The sequence below is a fragment of the Dermacentor silvarum genome, chromosome 5, assembly GCF_013339745.2.
Source record: "Dermacentor silvarum isolate Dsil-2018 chromosome 5, BIME_Dsil_1.4, whole genome shotgun sequence".
NCBI lineage: Eukaryota > Metazoa > Arthropoda > Arachnida > Ixodida > Ixodidae > Dermacentor > Dermacentor silvarum.
In genome coordinates this window covers 26,574,309-26,595,080 of record NC_051158.1, presented here as the reverse complement: position 1 = coordinate 26,595,080, position 20,772 = coordinate 26,574,309, and the positions used below count along the sequence as shown (strand labels likewise).

At 45.6% G+C, this 20,772-nt stretch overlaps 1 protein-coding gene across 1 annotated transcript in view; it reads left to right on the top strand.

Annotated features, from left to right (window-relative positions):
• The window catches only part of LOC119453130 (prominin-like protein), a 61,659-nt gene extending 44,127 nt beyond the window's left edge, over nt 1-17,532 (top strand). The window contains 5 exon segments of the mRNA XM_049667564.1: nt 416-505; nt 932-1,068; nt 2,615-2,668; nt 4,987-5,055; nt 10,765-17,532. Coding sequence (XP_049523521.1) covers nt 416-505; nt 932-1,068; nt 2,615-2,668; nt 4,987-5,055; nt 10,765-11,080 — 666 coding nt within the window. The 3' untranslated portion in view covers nt 11,081-17,532.
• The last annotated feature ends 3,240 nt before the right edge of the window (nt 17,533-20,772 follow it).

Below are 20,772 nucleotides of genomic sequence, written 5' to 3'. Positions count from 1 at the left end.
GCTTAGAGCAGCGAGAAGTAAAGTATTGAAAGGCAGAGAAGGTTCGTGTCCATAGAGAAGATAAAACAGTGAGTAGCCAGCAGTTTCGTGCCCAGACGAGTTTCCAAAGTAACATAAGGCAAAGTAGCTTCCCAGGCACAGTTGTTGGAGGGAACGTACATTGACAGTATGCTTATAACGAATATCAAATATAAGAATGTTATAACGAATTGGGCCTGCTAGGTGTCTCGCCCGAGATTGTTCAGGGTGATTGACAAGTATCCCAGGAGTTTATGACCTGGCTTGTCTGCTTAAGATTCGAATCATTAGGCATGTTTCGATCCAATTCTCTGCTCCATTTTGTTTGCCAGTTTATCCGTGGTTGGTCATTTTGTCAAGTGACAGCTTGTTTCTTTTGCCACGTTTTGGCGTTAAGGTGGAAGAAAACGTTGGAGACTGCCGGGCCCTGTACGGAGTCTACAGCGCTGCTGTGAGCTCCGTCTGCGATGATGTCCTCTTGCCACTGGTAAGAGACTTTGTTTGTGACACATAACAGCATTTGTGTTCCTCTGTTTTGTCACTTGTGATTGTGTTTTTGCTACAGTCATTTCAGTTTTATTGCAACATTTGGTTTATTATGATCATGTAATCAGTGCAATCATAAGAGAGATATATTTGTGAGAAAAATAATTAAAGAAAAGTTTTTTATGGACGGGTATAAAGAAGGAAAGGTCCACCTTTCTTCAGGGTGTGCTTGTTTCTTTCTCCTTTGTCAATGGTGTGCACGTGTTTTCACATCTTATCCCATTTGAATACTCTCCGCTATCACATATTTTGGTACCACAATTTCCTTTCCACATTATTTTTTATCGATAGTCCGCTCTATACACTTGTGAGGCTTCTTTTTTGAGTGAATGATACGAATCGCACAAATTGTGGCTTGGCTTTTCAGAATGGCTACTGGTTCAGCGTTGCCGCGTTCCTGGTCGTGGGCATTCCAGCCGTCATGTTTGCCCTGTGCCTGGCTTCGCTGTACGCCAGAGTGGACCCGGCAACCTTGTACCTGGACCCACTGAGTCCTGTAGACTCGTAAGTACTGTCTGGTTTCAGTGTATGTGTGTGCCTGTGTGTGTGCTGCTTGTGTACTCTTAAAGATTCTGTTGATTCTTTCTCTAATTTGCACTTTTGTCGCATCGAAATTTCACAGGCAACGACGATGGCGTACAAGTTTCCTTTACGTCACCGTGTAATGTGTTGCAGAGCAACCAAAGTGCATGTGATCTTTTTTTTTTTTTTTTCTTTACTTATGATTTGCAGAGTGTCATTTGCATTTCATTTAGTGAAAAAAAGCGTAATTATGAATCCCATTGGGCATTCGGAAAAGCATGCGTAGATCCTGAAGCGAAACCCCTGATGACACTTGTATATTGCAAATTCAAATGTGATGGAAGGAAACAAAACCGCGATTAAAAGATGTCACGCGACCAACTGCAACTGCCGACTAAGGAATGACTCGCGACGACTGCTGTTCACACCAGCAAGTGCTACCTGCCCGTCACCACACAGAAATGTCTCGCAATTGATGCTGTTCATGATGGTGATGATTTCGCCTCGCACCGCCATCGTCGTGTAACATAAGTGTTCAGCATATCCCGTTTTCGCGCCACTGGATGGTTCAGTAGGCTTGCGACTGCAGTTCCGTGTCTGAAAAAATTAAAGCAGCTAGCGACTGACTCGAGACGTTCGCTTTTCATCCAAGGGGACCATTTGCGAAAAACTTAGTCGTGCACAAATGTTTCTGCCTTGTCAATGGCTGTGCGCTACTGCTGGTTACTCGCGGGATACCAGCATGTTAAAGGCATATCTTTTTAGTAGCTCATAAGATAGGGAGTTCTTTCTGGGACTTCGCACGAAACCGTGCGCAGACGGCAAAGGTGTGAAAAAGGCACTATTTTATTTGTTGCCGAAGACAAGAGTGGGTAGAAAACGACTCAAGAACAGCAGACATTCCATAGAAAAGCAATGCCACCTCTCACGTGACAGACCTACGATCGGAGAGTCATCTCTTGGTGCTGTTTTGAAATAGGGGGCATTAGCAGGCCTTCCTGTAAAGCACACTGTCCGCACCTAAAGATTATAACTACACTGTGGACTAGATCAATCACGCAAACTATACAAGGTGCAGGACGTCTACAAACAGGCGCTCGAGTCTGTTGCCTTCATGTGCTGTAAACTTGTGTGACTTTCTGGGCTGATTAGCTGTGAATCCAGGTTTCCAAGACATCCGATTTGGCATAAGGCCGATGGTCCAAGTCTACTCAAAGCAAACTGAAAAGTCGGCATGGTTTGTTGAAGCGGGAACTGTGGTGGAGAAGATGATCGACAGTGAACAAGCGATTGTAGGCTACATCAACCATTAGAAAACAAGTGCTCGACCACAGAGCTGTACCAGCAAAGAAAGAATGTATCAACAAAGAAATAATTGCAACATGCGTGCAGTCTTGGTAATATTCTCAGTTTCAAAGCATACTGGCTTGCATGTTGACCTCTTAAATTTTCATGATGCGGGAGTTGGCTTTGACGTCCTCGTTGACAAGGATCCTAAATTTGTTTCTTCTTTATTTTATCTGCTCAGGGATCACGTGTCTGGAGGCAGCTACATGGACAGTGACACCATCCCGCTTGCACGGTAAGCTGCGTGACCACCCCTGGGCTTGGCATTGCCGAGGAGTATTGTGACTGCCCCGCTTTACTAACAGTTTCTGGCACCGTTTAAGGCTTACTGCCTCAACTGCACTTGCATATTGCATGGCTCTTGTCATTCCTTTGTTCTACTTGAATGTCTTTTCAACCTTATTGAGGCACTCTAGTCACTCAGCCTTGAGTACTTGTAGAACCCTGTTTGTGTCATGTATAGTCAACGACCTATTATTTGGACATCGATAATTGGGACATGCTCGATTATTCGGAGAGCCCCGCGGTACCGTCACTAGACTTAACGTACGAGGACGACTGAAATTTCGAAAGCATTTAAGGCGCGTCGTGCAATAATTCGGACCCAGACTACACGACCGTGTGCTAATATGCCCACTGAGTCTAGCAGAAATAGCGATATTTTCGTTTTGAGATGTCGCCAGCATGGTCAGCGGCCATGTCACCACCACGGAAACTAGCGCAGCCTAGTCGCTCTAGCAGTTGCCAATAAGAAATCATTGCTAGCCATTGACTGCATTTTTGTCTAGGTGTAGCGACAGCATGACAGTGGTCAAGATACGGGCCGCAATTTTGTAGCGATGCTTTCCGCTTGATTCTATACCTCTGATCATTCACTGTTCATAGCTGATAAACGGGTGCAGAGCATGGCTCTGACAATTGACAAAGCATGAAAAGGAATAGTATAAGAGGCATTGCTAGAAAATTTCACCCACTGAATGTCTAGTCCAAAGCATGGCTAGACCGGGGCCCGTGCCCTCCCCCTTCCCGAAATTTGTGTTAGGATGCAGCCTGCCCAGCCTCTCCTCCCCTCCTCTGAAAAAAAAAAAAAAATGTGTGGCTACTTCGCTGATCATGCGAAAGATAGCATGTTTGGCACCAGTGCCAAGAATGTTGTTGCTCGCAGACGCGGATGTGTCTTGTGCTAGTCACGCAAAATTGAAGTTATCTCCAAGATTGACAATCCAAGAATACGGCACACCTTTTTTGACCACTTGCGGAATAAAGTCGCTTATTTTTGGGCGAATCCGGTATTTCGGACTCGCGGTTATTCGGACGTTTTGGCAGTCCCCGCCGAGTCCGAATTATCAGTCTGCCACTGTATAATGTTTGATTTTCAGAGGCTATTTTTCCCTTTGGAGTTGGTGCATCCTCAAGCACGAGGGTGCTCAATTTGACTGTCTTTAAAAATTATTCCGTGTTTTTTATTGATTCACGCAGATGCCTGGGATGCTATTTAAATTTCTTGTCGAGTAAAATTTCTTGAATGATGCAGGCATTGGGAGAGTGTAGTGGAATTCACACTCAACTATGGCACACATAACGAAAACCGGTAATGACTGGCACTGTGTAATGAAGCTATGTGGAGTCTGTCCATACATAGTGATGTACGGACAGACCAAATCGCACTTTTCAACTTGGCATTTCTCTAACCTAGTAGTGGAGTGCAGTACATGTTGCAAGCTTTGTTGTGTACTTCAAATGCTGATGTAGAAACGACGAATTCGCTGGCATGGATTAATGCCCGTATGGTTAGGAGCCAAGGAAGCTTGAAACTGGGCACATCCATTGATGGCAGCTGCACCTAAATGTTTCCAGTAAAAAGGCCAAGGGGCCAAGGCATTGCACTCTGCCTGTATAATATGCCAAGAACATTGCTATCGATGGAGTGGTGGCTCTGGGAGCTACACTTTAATGCCGCCAAGGTTGTGTGTGTTTGCTAGCTCTAAGCAGGCTTGTCAAGTTTCACTCCTGGATATAGCTTTCTTCCTTTCCATGGAGAATGTGGACATTCAATCACGACAGATGGGTATGGCTAATACCGAAAGTGTACTTTTACTCTCCAGTGAATTGGCATGCAGGGGTTCTGCCATAGATAAAGCAAGGCAAAACATAGCAGAAAACAATAGACAGATGACACAAGTGCTTGTGTCGTTTGTTTCTTGTCTTCTCGTCTGTTATGTGCCGACTATAACCTTGGATCTGTACAAGCTAGCCCAAACAGCGTTTGTTCTACCATAGGCTACATTTGAGAATGGCAACCACCTTGTAGATAGCTAGAAGTGCTCACTGGTGCTGGCCAACTGAATTATTGCTATTTATTTTGCATTATCTTGTTTTCTGTGCGAATCATGGAAATCTCCTGAGTGCCCCAGAGTGCCTCCTTACTTCTCCTTGAAAAGCTTCTGAGCGCATCTTGCCAGTTCTTATTACTTTTTTTTTTTTTTCACTGTTTGCATGCTGCATGCTTAGATGGGTCTTCTTCCCCCCGTGCCTTGGCACCTCTGTTTGCAGGCTGAAAAAGGTACCCCAGCAAAACGGCCAAGACAATAAAGGCTACGATAACCATCCGTACCAGCGTGGGTTTGTGATTATAAGCTCTCTTTCTCTCTCTTCCCGTCACTGTCATTCTGTGCGCCTGTCTTTCAAGGGTGATTGTTTTCCTAAGGGGTTCGTACCTCTCTTTTCTTTGGCTTTGGTCTCTTGTCTGGCGTTCTCAGGCAAGCTTGTCTGTCTGTCCAGTGTGGCCTCCTGACTTCTGCTTCTTTCACATGTCTGTGATGTCATCTATCTCTGGCTTTGGTCTCGTCTGATGTTTAAAATCCATCTGTCCATCTTGCCTCATGTCTTCTGTTTTGACCTTGTGTCCTTTCCCATGTCTCCATGAAGTCATCTGTCTATGACTTTGGTCTTGTCCAGTGTTGCCACGACGTCTGTCTGTCCATCTCGCTCTGTTCTTCTGCTTCAACCTTGTCTCCCCTTCGCATGTGTCTTTTGTGAAGTCTTCTGTCCTTTGCTTTGGTCTCGTCTGGTATTGTTCACAAATTCATCTGTATGCGTGGTTCCGGTCTCTGCTTGAAACTTGTGTTGCTCGACCTTTGATATCGTATGATGTTGTCTGCAAGCAGGTCTCTTCTCTGCTTCAAACTTGTGCTGTTGTGTGCATTTTCCAAGTCATCCGTCTCGGGAGTTTCTTTCGTCTGATATTTCCAATAAGTCACTCTGTGTAGCTCGGCTTCTGCTTCAACTTTGTTGTGTAATTTAACCTGTCTCTGCAATCGTCAGTCTCTGGCTTTAGTCTTGTCTCTTGTTCTCATTAAGCCGTCTGTCTGCATGGTTCCTAGTGTCTTCTGCTTCAAACTTGCATTGTCTTGTGTATTGCTAAGGTTGTCCATCGATTCCACCTAAACGAGGGCATTCCCTAATTCTTCCTGGCTCTGGTCCTCTCTCTTTCTGTGAGTTTGTCTGCTATGTTTGTCGCCGCAAGCTGCTACCCTACCTTGGATAATGTCTGGCGGAGTTTTGCTGTTCTCTGTCCCGTCGTACTACATAGTTAGGAGCATTTGGCATGGGTGATGCAGTAGAACTAAAGCTTTTGCATGCCCTTGGCCGTTTTCGTGACAACTAATACCTCTTGCTGTTGTCGGATGCTATTACCTGGGTACTGGTTTCTCGTTTGGGGCTGATTGAGGTCTTTTACGTGGTTATTGTGGGGGTTGCGGTATCGCACTCAAATTGCGGGCTTGAATGCTGTGCAGGAAAGGGTAGCATTCTCGAAACACGGCATGCTTATACAGGATGTCCCAACTATCATGCACCAAGATTTTGAAATATGCAAATGCCACAGTAGCTGGACAGAACCAAGGTAATGTTGTTTGCCGTTGCTTGGAGATACTCAGATTATGTTTGCATTCCACCTAATTACATAATTAGTATTAATTCATTAAGTAACTTCTCAAATATTATAATTAGATGAAAATTATCAATGAGAAAATTGTAGAGCAAACAGAAAAATTCCCGATACAGCTTTCTGTTGCTCAATATGTGCTACATAAATGTGTTTTTCCGAGCGTGAAAGAAGCCCGCTAATACACGCAAAGTGCCTCGAGTGGCCAGTCGCGCGGTAATTTTGCGTGTATTCGCGGGCTTCTTTCACGCTCGGAAAAAAACATTTATGTAGCACATATTGAGCACCAGAAAGCTGTATCGGGAATTTTTCTGTTTGCTCTACAATTTTCTCATTGATAATTTTCATCTAATTATAATATTTGAGAAGTTGCTTAATGAATTAAGACTAATTATGTAATTAGGCGGAATGCAAACAATAATCTGAGTATCTCCAAGCGACGGCAAACAACATTACCTTGGTTCTGTATACATACGTGGCATTTGCATATTTTTAAATCTTGGTGCATGATAGTTGGGACACCCTGTATAAGGGTTGTGTGAATCCGGTTTCAGCCTATCGCAGTCAGTCGTGCTGACCCCATAGTGTCTTGGCCAAATCTCGCTAAGGGCTGTATGCCCAGTCTTAAGCTCGGAGAATCGTGGCATGCTGGTCAAGCCAAGAATTGTATCCTACGACTGCTTGGTTTTAAGAGATGTCCAGTTCTATCTGAACGTATGAGCTATAACAACCGGCCTGTACTTGTACCAGCTGCTGTTGCAGCTCCTGAAGGGTATGGCACATTTCAAAGGGCAGAGTAATACAGTGGAACCCCATTGATACATTCCTCACTGTTGCCCCTTTGCCAGCTGCTACATCACATTTTCTTGGTCCTGACCTAAATCCCCATTGTCTCCTGTGTATTTTGTTCCCATTTGATATGTCGCCATTCTGTAATGTTCTTTGTTGCATTTGAACTTGGCGGTCACGTAAATTTAGCTTGTACGGAGGGAAATTTGCTCTTGCACGTTGCCACAAGCGACCGGCACATTGCTACAAGCGACTGATTCATTTCAACAAGCAACCGAAGTTGCACAAGTCAGGCGCTCCCCAATCATCGGGACAAAATGTACACAAAAAAAGTGTGCACTGAATAAAACCTACCGGCAACCGCGCACACTGGGCCAAATCTGCCGAGCGCAGGGCTACATTTATTTTGTCGCCTGCAAGTGTAACATAATAGCTGGTTCTCTTTATTCAGCTTTGCCGCAACAGAGCCGTGTTATGCGGTGAAGCATATCAAGAGTGAAAAGGGGCCACTGCCGCTGAACTAAGTACGCGTGCGTCCCTTAACTATACACGTGCACATGCGTCATCCCCGGTCCCAGTTCGAGCTCTCTGACTTCTAATAACTGTGCTGGCAGCCGATCAAAGCTGTTTCAGACGTTGCTGTGGCGATTTGCTGCCTTCCTCACTTACGTTTTCCCGGCTGTTATTCATTTTTATTTTTTCACGATCCCTTGGAAAACATGTCAGCACGTTGGTACTGTATCCTCGTATAAAAAACAAGCACAAGGTTATGATGAATTGGTCACTAGACACAGCACCCGTGGGAAAGGTGGCAATGATAATGGGCAATGCACCGCTATACTTAAGAAAAGAAGATAGTGAGGCAAGTAGTGCTCCACTGCAGTGAGTAAAGGGGACTGTGGAAGTGATGACGTAAAGCATTCTGTGCTTATGTTTTCTTTCAAATGTAGAATAGACAATCATGTTTGCTATGCTACGTAGCTTTTCGAACTGTCGCCCATCAACATGTTGCTTTGGTCACTATTTGTATATGTTGGTACGGAAAGGTGAGCGTACAAAACACTGCCATCAGCCAAGCGAGGACAACACAACCTTTTGGTATGAACAGCACAGACGTACCTCCTTGATTGGTCGAAAGGGGCTCTGCCTTTCCTTGAGAGCATGCTCAGATAGCTTTTGTGACTTCTCTCAATCTTTCAATTGATAGTCGGCATTTGCGTTGTTCTCATCGTTCTTGCGTTTTGTCTGCCTTTCTCTTTGTACTGTGAATCCCTGCCATCTTGGTCAGCCTTCTGACATTCCAAGTTATATATCTTGCTTCACAGTGCTTGCATGCCCTTGCATAGCATTCTGCACATTGCTTCTCAGTCGCAGCGCTTTCATAGCAGAGGCAGTCTAGTTCCACTCCCCAACCAAGTCGCAAACAAGAAAGATACCGCAACAATTCCGAAGTGCCAGCCTTCAAGTCGTTCCACCAGCAAATGTGGCCATTTTCGTGCTTGTTTCCATCATTCTTAGCTCAAATTTAATCATGAAATCCGATTCAGGTTACCGTGATATATATGTCATAGTGCGATGCTGCTGTTGTGTGTCAATAGGAAACTGGAGAAAAAGAGGTTGCTTGCTGCTGTGCAAAGGCGGCGACAAACCAAATGAAGACCGTAGCGTGAGCTCTCAGTCTGTAGAGTTTTCATGCCTTTTATAGAAGTGCAAATCGTCTTAGTGTGGAAATATGAAACTTTCATCAACATTGGGTCATAGTTTGTGAATGGGAAACCTAACATTAGTAACACGTTTGGTACTCCTGTAAACCTATGTGTGTTAACTGCCTGTGACAAAATTATCAGGTATTCATTTTTTAAATGTAGCGGCAGTTGAGTTCATGTGTAGCATGTGTTTAATCTGTTGGCATTAGATTATGAAAGCAGCACGATGAATACCATTGATGGTACGGTGGGTTTTCCATGTGGTTGCTTGCAGCTTGACTCAGCAGCTTGTAATGCGAGAGTTGGAATTTCAGCTCGGTTGCAATACAGCATGAACACATCAACAGCACAAAAAAAGTCAGGTGCATTGCACTTTTAAATGGTGGCGCTATACTGCGTGAATGTCCCCATTCCAGAATTAATATGATTGTTTGAAGTGAAAAAGAGGGCTGTGTTTACGTGTTTCCTGTCTTTGTGCTATTTGGGCTGTATATATGTTCATTACCTATAATGTGTGTATAAGTCATGTCTGTGGTCTGCTTGTATTGATAAGTGCAAAGATATTTGTCGCATCTTATGTCAGATTCGTGTCGCAATGCTTCGTTTCTTTTTTTTTTTTCAGAACTGAGAGAACTTGATAGCTTCGCTGTCAGGCGTAGCATAGCTGTAGCAGCAGCATGTGAGGGCTGTGCTGAACAACATGTGGGCAATACCTACAACTGTAATCTTCGGAGAACTGTGCTACTGCAGGACGCAAACAAACCTAACATAGACATCATGAAAACAGGGCACAGACTGGATGACATCGCACTTCCGTGGTCCGTGTCCCTTTTTTTTTTTTTTTCGTAATGTCAGGTTGCCGCAGTTCATTTGTATCTAACTCTGCAGTTCTCCGAGAATTACAGCCATTGCCACAGAAATCCTCTCATCATTAAGGGTGTGCGAACATTCGAAACTTTTGAATACCGAATCTAATAGTGTCCTATTCGATTTGGTCTTCGAATCAAATAGTCACTATTCGTAAATGCGAGTATTTTTCAAATACTTTTCCACTATTTCAAAACATCATCTGCACCTAATTGAACATAAAATTGGAGAAAAATTATGGTAAATTTTCACCCCAGCGAGCATGATATAGACATAAAACATAAGAACTTGCGTAAGGGAGCAGGCTGCGTCGCTTAGGTAGCCATACTTTACAGGCTATGCAGCGATAATTCGCACCCCCTGCAGAGTCCTGTGCATGTGAAGAAACTACTTGTTTGCTTCTAATGCTCTGTTTGTGCTTTTAATAAGCAGGCACGAGATCGAATCCCGGCTGTGGCGGCCGCATTTCGAAGGAGTCGAAATGCGAAAACACCCGAGTGTTTGCGTTGTAGTGCACATAAATAACCCCAGGTGGTCAAAACAGAGCCCTCCACTATGGCGTGCCTCATAATCGGAACTGGTTCTGGCAAGTGAAACATCAGAGAGAAGTGCTTTTAATAAACAACGCTTCCTAGCGTACTATGTAACGACAGAAACTTGCCAGCTTTAAGAATGCTAAGATGTGGACATCGTTTTATGCAAATTGTGATAACGACTGTTTATTATTCGAGAACTATTCGATATTCTATTTGATTCGCTTCTGGCACCATTTGATTCGTATTTGATTCGGTCTCAAGAATCACTATTCGCACACCTCTACTAATTACCACGCTGTTCACTGTCTGTCGTGGCAGATGCCGCAATGCCTGCCAATGAGGAAACACTTTTGAGACAAAAAGTACACCGTGAAAACGAGCCCAGATCTTGTTACAGTCGCACAGCATAGTCAGGAGATTGCCAAAATGTTAAGGGCAAGTTGGCCGAAAGAGAAATTATCATTTAATGGTCCTTTTGGTGTTCCAGTGTGAACCACAAGCGTCGACACACGGGAGGCAACAGCGCTGTCGTGAACCGGGCGTCGTACGACAGCCGCGACGGCTACTACCATGACATCAGTCCCGAATACCGCGAGCACCCTGTTGCACCGCACCACCGTCCCGTGACGTCGCCCGCCATCGCCTACTCGCCCGCACCCGCCTACCACTACTCGCGTGACCCGGGCATCCCACACTACGCCAAGGGCTATGAGTCAGCGCCGCCACCGGCAGCACGACACAGCGGTGACTGGGAGAGCAACCAGTTCGCGAAGCCGCCACCGTACTACTACCCTGGCTCGTGAGCTTTCTCTCGCCGGTGATCACTGGTCAGGAAGGTCGAAGTGGCTTGCGTGCCCCGCAAGGTGCCTCAACGTGTGGTGATGTCTGGGCAGCGCTGGTTCCAGTCTGCTGGTGGTGTCTACCATGTGGGGTCTTTGAAGCAGGCAGTAGTAGTTGTCAGATTTTCAGGAGCAGAGGTGGTGCATGCCACAAATCTGCAGCGTACTGTTGGTGTCTGATGTTTGTGTTGGTGTGCTGTTTGTTGCTGGTGGGTTATGCCTAGTCGAGCTCCTAGACAAACTAGGTTAGTGGTCGCTGATTTCTTGTGAGAGAGATTCCAGCGGCCAGTTTGTTCTGGTGGCAGCAGCTCTGCTGGAGCTGGTGTACTGGTAGGTTATGCCTAGACAAGCTGGTGCTCACTGATTTCTTGGGCAGATGGGTCGTAGTTTCTGCTCCATTCAGGTAGTCGTAGCTGTGCTGGTGCCTGTTGCTGGTGCCGGTGTGTCGTTTCTTGTAGTTTTCCACCTGTCAGGATGCTGAGGCAGCTACATGGCTATCGATTTTGAAAGTGAAAAATGTACCTACTGCAAGGGACTCTGATGTCAAAATATCAGATCTGCATTGTTGCTCATAGATTCTGCAAATGGTCTTCAAGTATTATATAACCTGTGAATCTTGGAGCTGTTAAGGCCAGGTCACTGGTTATTTTCCAGCTAGGTTTTGGCCTATAGCTGTTTTGATTATTTGAAGGCTCAGTATTTATTGTTTGTATGTGGTAGCAGCATCTAGGCAGTCTACCAGCAGCAATATTAATGACACGTGTGTTTTGAGTGTGCTACAGGTAAGAGCTTAGCATCAAGTTGGAGCATTGTGTACCAGAAACATTAGAAGCAAGCAGAAGGATTGGCTGTGCAGATCGCTGCTGCTGTAGTTGAATGTCCATGTGGTTTTGATATTGCTCAATCTTTCTAGTGTTATACATTTGTGCAACTAAATGGCTTCACTAGTAGCCCTATATCTATAGTCTCTTGCTAAAGATGTGTCATGCTAATTGAGTTTTAAAAAAGCATATTCCTGTTTGGAGTTGTTTGGATGCTTCATCTTTCAAGGAGCAAATCAGTGAGGTCTCGCAGATTGCTTGGCTCAATGAACATTATGTTAACTTCTTACAAGCAGTTGACTGTAGAATGTGTTTGAAGACTCGGTGAGACCTTTGTTACACATTGTTTACTCGCAGTGTGTAATTGTTTAACAACTGGAACTGATGTTCCAGTTGTTAGTGCGTTGTTATTGGTGTTGCAAGCGTTTGTTTTCCTGCCGTTTGTCAGATTTCCTACACGACTTTAATGCGCCTTTTGAGGGCGTTCAGAAAACTGGAAACTACAGAATGGGACACCAGCAATATGTACCAGCACCGGCCCAAGGCACCAGCAGCTGCTGTAGTACTAGAACCAGCCCCTAGACGGTACAACAGATGTTTTGATACCCATGCCATGGCTACTGTGCGATACAATTTTCTCGCTGCACCAAGACTGTTGAGTGGCACCGGTGTAACTTACCAGCACAAGGCACTGGCAGTTGTTAAAATACTAGGACCACTTGGTAGCATCTGTAGCACTACAGTATTGAGTGTTGCATCACAGTGTGAAGCATAGCACTGGCTCTGCACCTTTTGAATGTGACCGACTGTTCCTGACCGTGTTTGCAACCTTCCTTATTACTTGTGCAAGCACGTCTTATGCACCAAGCTCATTATTTCATTTTAACCATCATAACATTCTTTCTTGTCTAATTAAGCTCCAGTTTTAGCCGTTGCTCAAATTTTAAGCCGACGAAAAGGCCACTCGCGCTAACCACGGTGCCATGGAGTAGATGATCGGTTTGTTTCGTCTCCCACTCACTTCCGCTCTAGTTTATAACTTCCCACTTTTTAATTCTAAGTCAATAGGGAGAGGGAAACAAACTCGTCTACTGTTACTAGTTCAGGTTCTTTGGTTTCCGTAGGCATTCTTTCTCTTTATTTTTTAACTCTGGAAAGGTTCTTTTGTGTCACTTGACAAAAGTTCTGCAGTGTCATTGAAACCATCTGATAGGCCAGGTCTTATTGTAACATTTGTTTATGTGCAAACACTCTAATCGTTTTCTGCCAACAAGCTCTTTGTGGAGGCAGGCAGAGCACACTGCCAGTTATGTGTTGACCAAGCCTACCAGGACACTCAGTGCCAGCGTAGAAGTAGGCTGCCATTTTAATTGCACTGTCACACAAACCTCTGCTGGTTTAAGCAAGCATTGGCTCATTCGTGCTTGACATTTCTGTGTTTGTGTGTGAGTGTGTGTTATTCTATGCACTTGTGTTTCGTTTCATCACCACGCTGTCTGATCCCTGCTATCTCTATTTTAAGTGTTTGGCTTGTGTGAAATGGCCCGTGTGTGTTTTGGTGGACTAGAGTGCGGGCAGCGCAACAGTGGACGTCGTGGTGGTGCGGTGCTCGAGGGACTGTGTAGTGCGATGCGCAGAACTTTTTGATTCGTCAAGTCTGCTCCGTTGGAGGACTGCTTCTTTGTCGGTGGGCTTTGGGCGCCATCCAGCGTTCAACAGAATGGATGTTGAGCTACCAAAGGAATTCAGCGTTGCAAACGTGGACAAGAGTGCTGTAGAACATGACTTTGGGGGTGTTTTGTAGTGGCAATACTGCTTTGTTATTTGGTGGTTTTTTTTAGTACACCTGAATAGTGTGTGGACTCCTCAGAAGCTTGCTGTACTGTTGGCACGAGTGCAGTTTTCCAAGACTGCGGGTAACGAACACGTCGGCAAACTTTGTGACTAGTTTTGATACGTGTCACAAGATCAGCCAGCGACGACATACTCTTGGAGGCCAAGCGACATCCACTTAGTGTGCTACAGCCATGTGCAACCAAAAGCATGTGTCATGCTTGCAACAAGTACACTTTAAAGGTTCTGGCCACATCCTCTGGCTTCTTAAGGCATGGGTGGTGACATTGTCTAGTGCATTGATTCTGTGAGTAGTATTTTTCTGTATGATTGGTTCACAAGACGTAGGGATAGCTTACTGCCCACTGAGTTAGACGATTGGTGTAGTCCCATCCCCCGAGGCCTTATCGCCATTATCTTAAAGAAGTTTCAAAACCGCTTTGAACGCTCAAGTTCAGCTTTGTTACGAGATAGGCCATTTTTGTTAGCTGATGTCTGACCCAACGCGAGAAAAAGCTCTATATGCAAAAGAATTGGGAGTAACTCGTAGGTGTAGTGTGTTGGTAGCTCACCTGCATTTCCATGCTTAGCCAAGCCTTCCTGGCTGAGTCCACGTTGTCCACCATGTATGTAGCCATTTCACGCTTTTCTATCCATGCTCTTTTGCGGTGTGCAAGCAAGCCATGCATCATGTTTTTGTGGCCACTGTTTGTCGTTGGGGTACATGGTGCAATTCTGTTGCGAGTGTCGTTAAGCTGTCCCAGGACTCGGTCGGGTGCCATCTGTGTTGCTGCTTATTGCATTTGGAGCTTTAGGTGGCACTGGTATTTGCACTGAAGTTGTAATCGGCAGTGCTAATTGAAGTGTTCGCACGTTGGAAGGTGTGTTCCAGAGTGCGACGAAAAAAAGATGCGGGGCTTCAGACTTGGAACCTGCCCGTGTTCTACCGCATACGGCACAGAAATGCAGCGCGATGACGTGCCAAGTTTTGCGAGGCTCATGCGCCAGTTTCGAATTGCGCGTGTGGCTGTGTGGTGTCAGGAACGAAAGCAGTGCTGTCTATCGTACAGATGCGCAGTTCATTCTCTGAAGGAACATATTTCGATCGCGCACTAAGTTCGTTCTTTAACTGTTTTTCCACAGTGTAGACGACGCACTGACAGTTGTTCAAAGGGCAGGAGTTGTGTTGCTTGTTCTTGCCTGTATGTCATTTGCAATGTCTAAAAACGGTAATGAATTGCCAACAAGCCCGTCTGGACATCTCAGAACAAGCGAGCGTTACTTTCCTTGTCGAACAACCGCCGAGGTTGATTGAAAAGAAAAAGTACTAGTATATGTATAGAAGGACCCCACCACGTCTTTAGCAGTTTGTAGGGGGAATGGTCGCCCATGGCTGGTTGCAGCAGTGTTTTCTGGGACCCTTTTTGTGTTTGTCTTCAGTAGCCTCCTGGTACCTGCTTTTGTTGCCATGCCAGTGTGTGGACCGCCACGCCAAAGCATCTACACATTTTTCATGCTTGAGGAAAAGCTTTCTTCGGAACTGTGATGGTTTCTGGCCAACTTTTACGTATTTGTTGACATAGCTCTCTTGCAGCGGTTTTGAATTTCCTCTCTAACTCGGTTGTTGTCACATGAGACTCAAGGTTCTTGTTTTTTTAATATTTCCCTTGTACTGTACTGTAGCAGCTCGCACCTTACTGGTTCACAAAAGTGTGTTTACTTGTTGCATGATCATTTCTTGTTGCCAATGTACGTTCTGTAGCAAAGAGACGTAGGTTTGCGTGATGCTCATTGCCATCCAACAGTTAGGCACGTTGCTGGTACCAGCATTCAGGTACCAGTGGCAGTCAAGCAGCAGCAAATTTTACGTATCACACCATGGTGGGGCACTTCTTTTTCCCACAGAAGAGATCACCAGAAGTTTGAAGACAAGATGCATCTTTAAGGCTTTGATTTAGCTGCAGTGGCTATGCCTCTCTGGCATTGTTTGTCGTTTTGCAGTTAGCGTGGCAGCAGAGCTTGCCTAGTGTATGGTAGTCTTAGCACTGTAATATGTCCTTCAAGGGCACTTACTTGCAATGCTCGGCGAATGGGTGGGAAGGTGCACATTGCACGCTCGGTTTTTTCTGTGTAATAGCATGCAGCAGCAGCTCGTTCGTTGCCTGGTCATCGTAGTGTTACCGTGTGCAATGTTTCCCAAGGCATGGAGGCCCGGAGGGTTGTTGGCCCCTGTGCCCCGTACCTTTGTGACTGTACCCTCTGTCCCATCAGCCTTGTAGTGGTTAGGCCACGCTGAGCCGATACCCCGTACGAGAGGTGTCATCAGCAGCACTGTTTCTATCCTGTCAGTATACTGGCTGTACAAGATCCGTGGGTTCGTCTACACAGCCTGTGCTCAGTTTTTAGATGTTCATCCATTATTTCTCCATCCCTAGTAACTAAGCGTTGTGTAGGCAATTGAACAAACGTGGCTTCTTCAAGTTGCACGACGTCATCTTGCATAGCAGCTCGAAACTTCTCCGTGCCAAGGGTGGGGGAAAAAAAAAAGAAGGCGTTTTCTTCTTTCAAGTTCAAAAACAGCGCCCTCTGTTAAGCGATGCCATAGACATGGGGTTAATGACAGCCTGTACAGCTATAATTTAGAGCCTACGTACGAAGTGCCTTTGAACAAATCTTTATCGTAGAGTTGAAAGCGTGACCCCCTTGTAGTTTTAAGCTGTTGAACGAAGAAGTCTGTTATTTTAATACTGCTGTTGAAATCGCCAAACGACAAGCTACACCAAGCGAGTCGTAGATTATGCACAAGACAGATATTAAGGCCATAAATAAGGCATCAAATATATATTATATACATGTTATATACACCATATTTTGGGCTGTGTCATGTAGTATACATTGTGTGCATCGTACACCGCTATGTTCCCGTTGTTCGTTTCCGGTGGTGCCATTCTCTCGCGGCTGGTAATGGTGGTGCCTGGTATATTCCTTTATAATGATCTCCGTGTGGTAATAACTGAAATGGTGGATTCTTGTTGCTGTTTTTCTTTTTTTTTTTTTCATTGTGTTAATGTGCTGTATTGTCGTACTGAGTTCTCAAAGTGCCCTTCTTTTTAAAAACGTTTCACAAGCGAGTGTTGTTTTCGGGTTTGTGTATTGATGCATCTAGATTTAAGATGTGATACGTGATAACAGGTTTCTGCAATCATTGGAATGTTGCCGAGCTATCTGGTGCTCTGCGAAGAAAGCCAGTTGTTCAGAGTACGTTTTGATGTCATCTCCCCAGTACTCCCCCCCCCCTCTCCACATTTTTTTTATTCCAAAGCTGGTAGAGGTTTTGGCATCCTGCATGTTCAGTCTACAGGAAGTGAGACATTGGTAGCCTGGCTTTTCGTGCAACGTTGCGTGCTCTAACAAACAACGAACAATTTATCTTCATTGAAAAGCTCGGCAGGCCACAAGTTCTCGCTTGACCAGTCTAGGTTTTTGACAAGGCAAAGCAAGACAGCATAATGATGTTATGCAAAAGAGATAACGTCGTATTCGTGAAGGGGAAATAAAATGCTCGTGCTGCAATGTCATGTGAATTACATCAGTGAGGGGCCTGTTAGGGAACATTGCTTTCCATGCAAGACGGAACAAGCAGGATGTGTGCCTACCACCACTCCAAGTCCGTACATATGTCGTATATGGCGGGAAGCCCATGAAAGATAAATAACCCTATCACGTGGTGGTTGAATAAAACTGTTTGAATGTTCCAAACTGGTCCTTGTTTTGAATCTCTCAGTGTGATTGAACTGTACAGTTCTTGTGGTGCTCCTGCCATTGTAATTGCACAGGCAGGGCATGATGTTAGGACTCTGTTGCACCATACCATAGAAAGTATGTTGACATATTTCGTTAGCATAACCATAGACAAACTGTATAGAGGTCATGAGTTAATAGGCTGTCCGATGACATATGCATGCATATTCTTTTAGAGGAATGTTTGTAGATAGTTTATACATGGAATTAATATAGTGCATAAGGGTGCCTCTAGCAGTAGCGCACCCAGGATCTCTGCCAGGGGGGGGTTACAACCCCCGAACCACCCCCCCCCCCCCCTCCCCGTCGGTGCGCCACTGGCCTCTAGGTCGTACACTGACAGGAAAGTCTGCAGAGATGCAGTCTGTAAAGAAATCTGGTAGTTGGCAAGCTCACCATTGCAGAGCGTGTTCGGAGTAGTCGCTGATGATACCTTCTTAGACTGTACTAGGAGCTGTTTTTGCTAAACATGACTGCCCACTTCATCTTTAGAGGTTTGAGACTAGATTGACAGGGTGTGGCGTCGTTGTAGAAGTGACTCTTTGTGAAGCGTTGCTTGCAGCAGTCCCGGCAAGGAAATTTCTGTCACCTTAACAACTTTACCTTTTTTTAACTTAGTGCGACTTTTTAGATGATACTAATAAAGAACTCCTCAAGGGACTTGAGCTCCTCAAGGAATAAAACTTTTCAAGGGACTTGAGCTAAGTTCAATTCCTCCCCCCCCCCCCCCCTCCGCCCATTTATTTCGAGGGAGATTATGCTCCTTTATTTCTAGCTACTTCTAACTGACAAGAGATTAATGAGCTATATTGGTGGGGCATCGAAGCTACTTTGCTAGGCAAGGCACAAGCTTGAGGTTCGTGCTGTTTTAGAAAATGGGGGTTGTTTTTGCCGTTTCACATTCCGACAGTTGATTCGCCACTGCACGAGAAAATTTAAAGCTATAGTTTAATAAGTAACGAACACTTCTCGGGACAATTCAAAGGAAAAAAAAAAGGGGGGGGAGGCAAAATTCCAGGCAAGTCATCATCACTGACTTTTCACCAAAGTTTACTTTGGGTGGCGAATCTGATGACTTTGTCAAAATATATAAGGCTGTGAACACTGGCTTTAACACAAGCTAGCCGTCGTGCAAGACTGGCGCATTTTCTTAGCAGCGGTAGAGCTTTCATCGGCCCCGTGGCAGCTATACCGCTGCTTAAAAAACAAAAACAAAAAAAAAAAAACGCCGCAGTTTTGATTCCCCTGGTTCTTGATGGTGTAGATGTATGGTGGTGTGACTGCGATCAGCCACTTGCTTTAAAGCAAAGCCGTAGGCTAAAAAAAATTTCACACAAGCCTGCGTTGAGGATTCGAACACGCAACGTACTAATAAAGCATTGCCACGTTGGCAGCCCCGAGTGACCCAGGTAAAGTGCCAATGTCGAGTTCCCCTTGGGGCTTACGGCCACATGTCTGCTCCGCCATGTGTTTCAATCTGCGCTCGCCACGCGTTATCTACGACGCTTAACTTTCATCTCCATGTACGCAACAAACGAAAAATAAAATGCAAGCCAAGTCTCGCTTATCGCCGGATGGACGGAGAATTGATACCGATAGCAAACTGTACACGAATTAACGTTCGTAGTTTTTATCGGCTTTGTAAGTTGCAGCAAACATCCGCGTACCGGTTAAATTACAAGCATGGTGTCACCCGCGCACAGGTAAAACATGATCGCACCTGATGACTGCGAACACTCGCTGTTACAACGCTGGCTTGGAGAGTAGTAGTAATTTTATTGAAAACTGACGCTTATTTCTGCTGCCCAATATATAAGCGTCAGTTTTCTTCACTAAACTCACTACTACTACTTTCAACGCCAGTGTTGCGACAGCGAGTGTTTGCCGGCAACGGTAATCAAACTCTACGTGCTGCCTCTCGCTTCAACGCGTCTACGAAACTTGAGATTACGCGCGACCTCCAATTAACGCTAGGAAGACAGTGCACCTGAAGCCACCAGCCATATCGGCTCGGCCAAACTTTGCACCCGCCGGAGATTACCTCCAAGATAGGACGCGCCAGCCTCGAATGTAAGGTCCCCGCGTTAGAGTTACTCTGTATGCTCCTCTACACCGCGTATGCTCTGAGCGGCGCCATGCGCAGGTTGATGTGCAGCTGCGAGCCGCGCTAGAGGTGCAGCGCTTCCCTGCACCTCCAGCACGTACTTGATCACTTGACCTCCAACATTGTGCGCGCATGGAGGCTCGTCCAGGCTACCGTCCTTTTCGGCCTACCCCCGCACGCTATCACTCAAACCCACAGCGTACGGCTTGAGTGTACTAGAAATATTGGTGTTCTAGACCACTCTTATGCGGAGCGCGATCTTGTAGCGCGCCTCCATCGTTCTTGGAAAGTACTATGATGAGGTTTCGTTGACAGACAGGAAGAACACGTACGCATATTCTCAAACCATTCTGTTTTTTTCTTTATTCCAATAAAGCAAACGATATCCACGCTTGCGTTATTCATGACAATTTCCACTGTTCGTTGTTTGCAGGAACTCTTTTATGCTCTGTAATGCAATCGCATATTTCATCAGCTGAGATCAGACTAAGTGTAATTTCAGTCTATCAATATAACGTCAGCCGTTACGTCTAATCAACCTAGCATGCTACCTTTTCACTAAGCAGATAAAACAGTCTGCTTATAATTGGAAGGATGCTGCATGGCAAACTTTTTAATAAAAAAAATCTGAGGACACCTAAGCACGTAGGAGTTGTGAATGCGAAAGCATTAATGTCCAATTGAACGCCGACAAGCGAACGCGTTGAGACGCTTGGCGTGTTTGACCTTAGAATGCAGGCGAGAGTTTGCGTGGACAAGGAACGCGCGGATAACGCAAGCTGCACGCGGCGTCGCATCGCCGTATCTGCTCTGTCGAGGCGCGCTGGTGACGTGGCGTCGCGGCCATACCTTCTCCCCTCACGCAACACCTGGAGCGCTATCGCGGCAGCAGGTGTTCCGATTCGCCCGCTCTGCTCCGTTAAGGGCGCTCGACGTGACGTCTCAGCCAATGGGAATTTAGGTGCTGCTACAGACACCGCCGGCTTTTAAATGCGAAGCATTTCTTGCCGGCGGCGCTGTCCGTCTCTCCCTCCATCCATCCATCCGCCGTGCGGCGTCCACACCCGCACTGCGCATGTGCATCCTCCTCCCCCTCC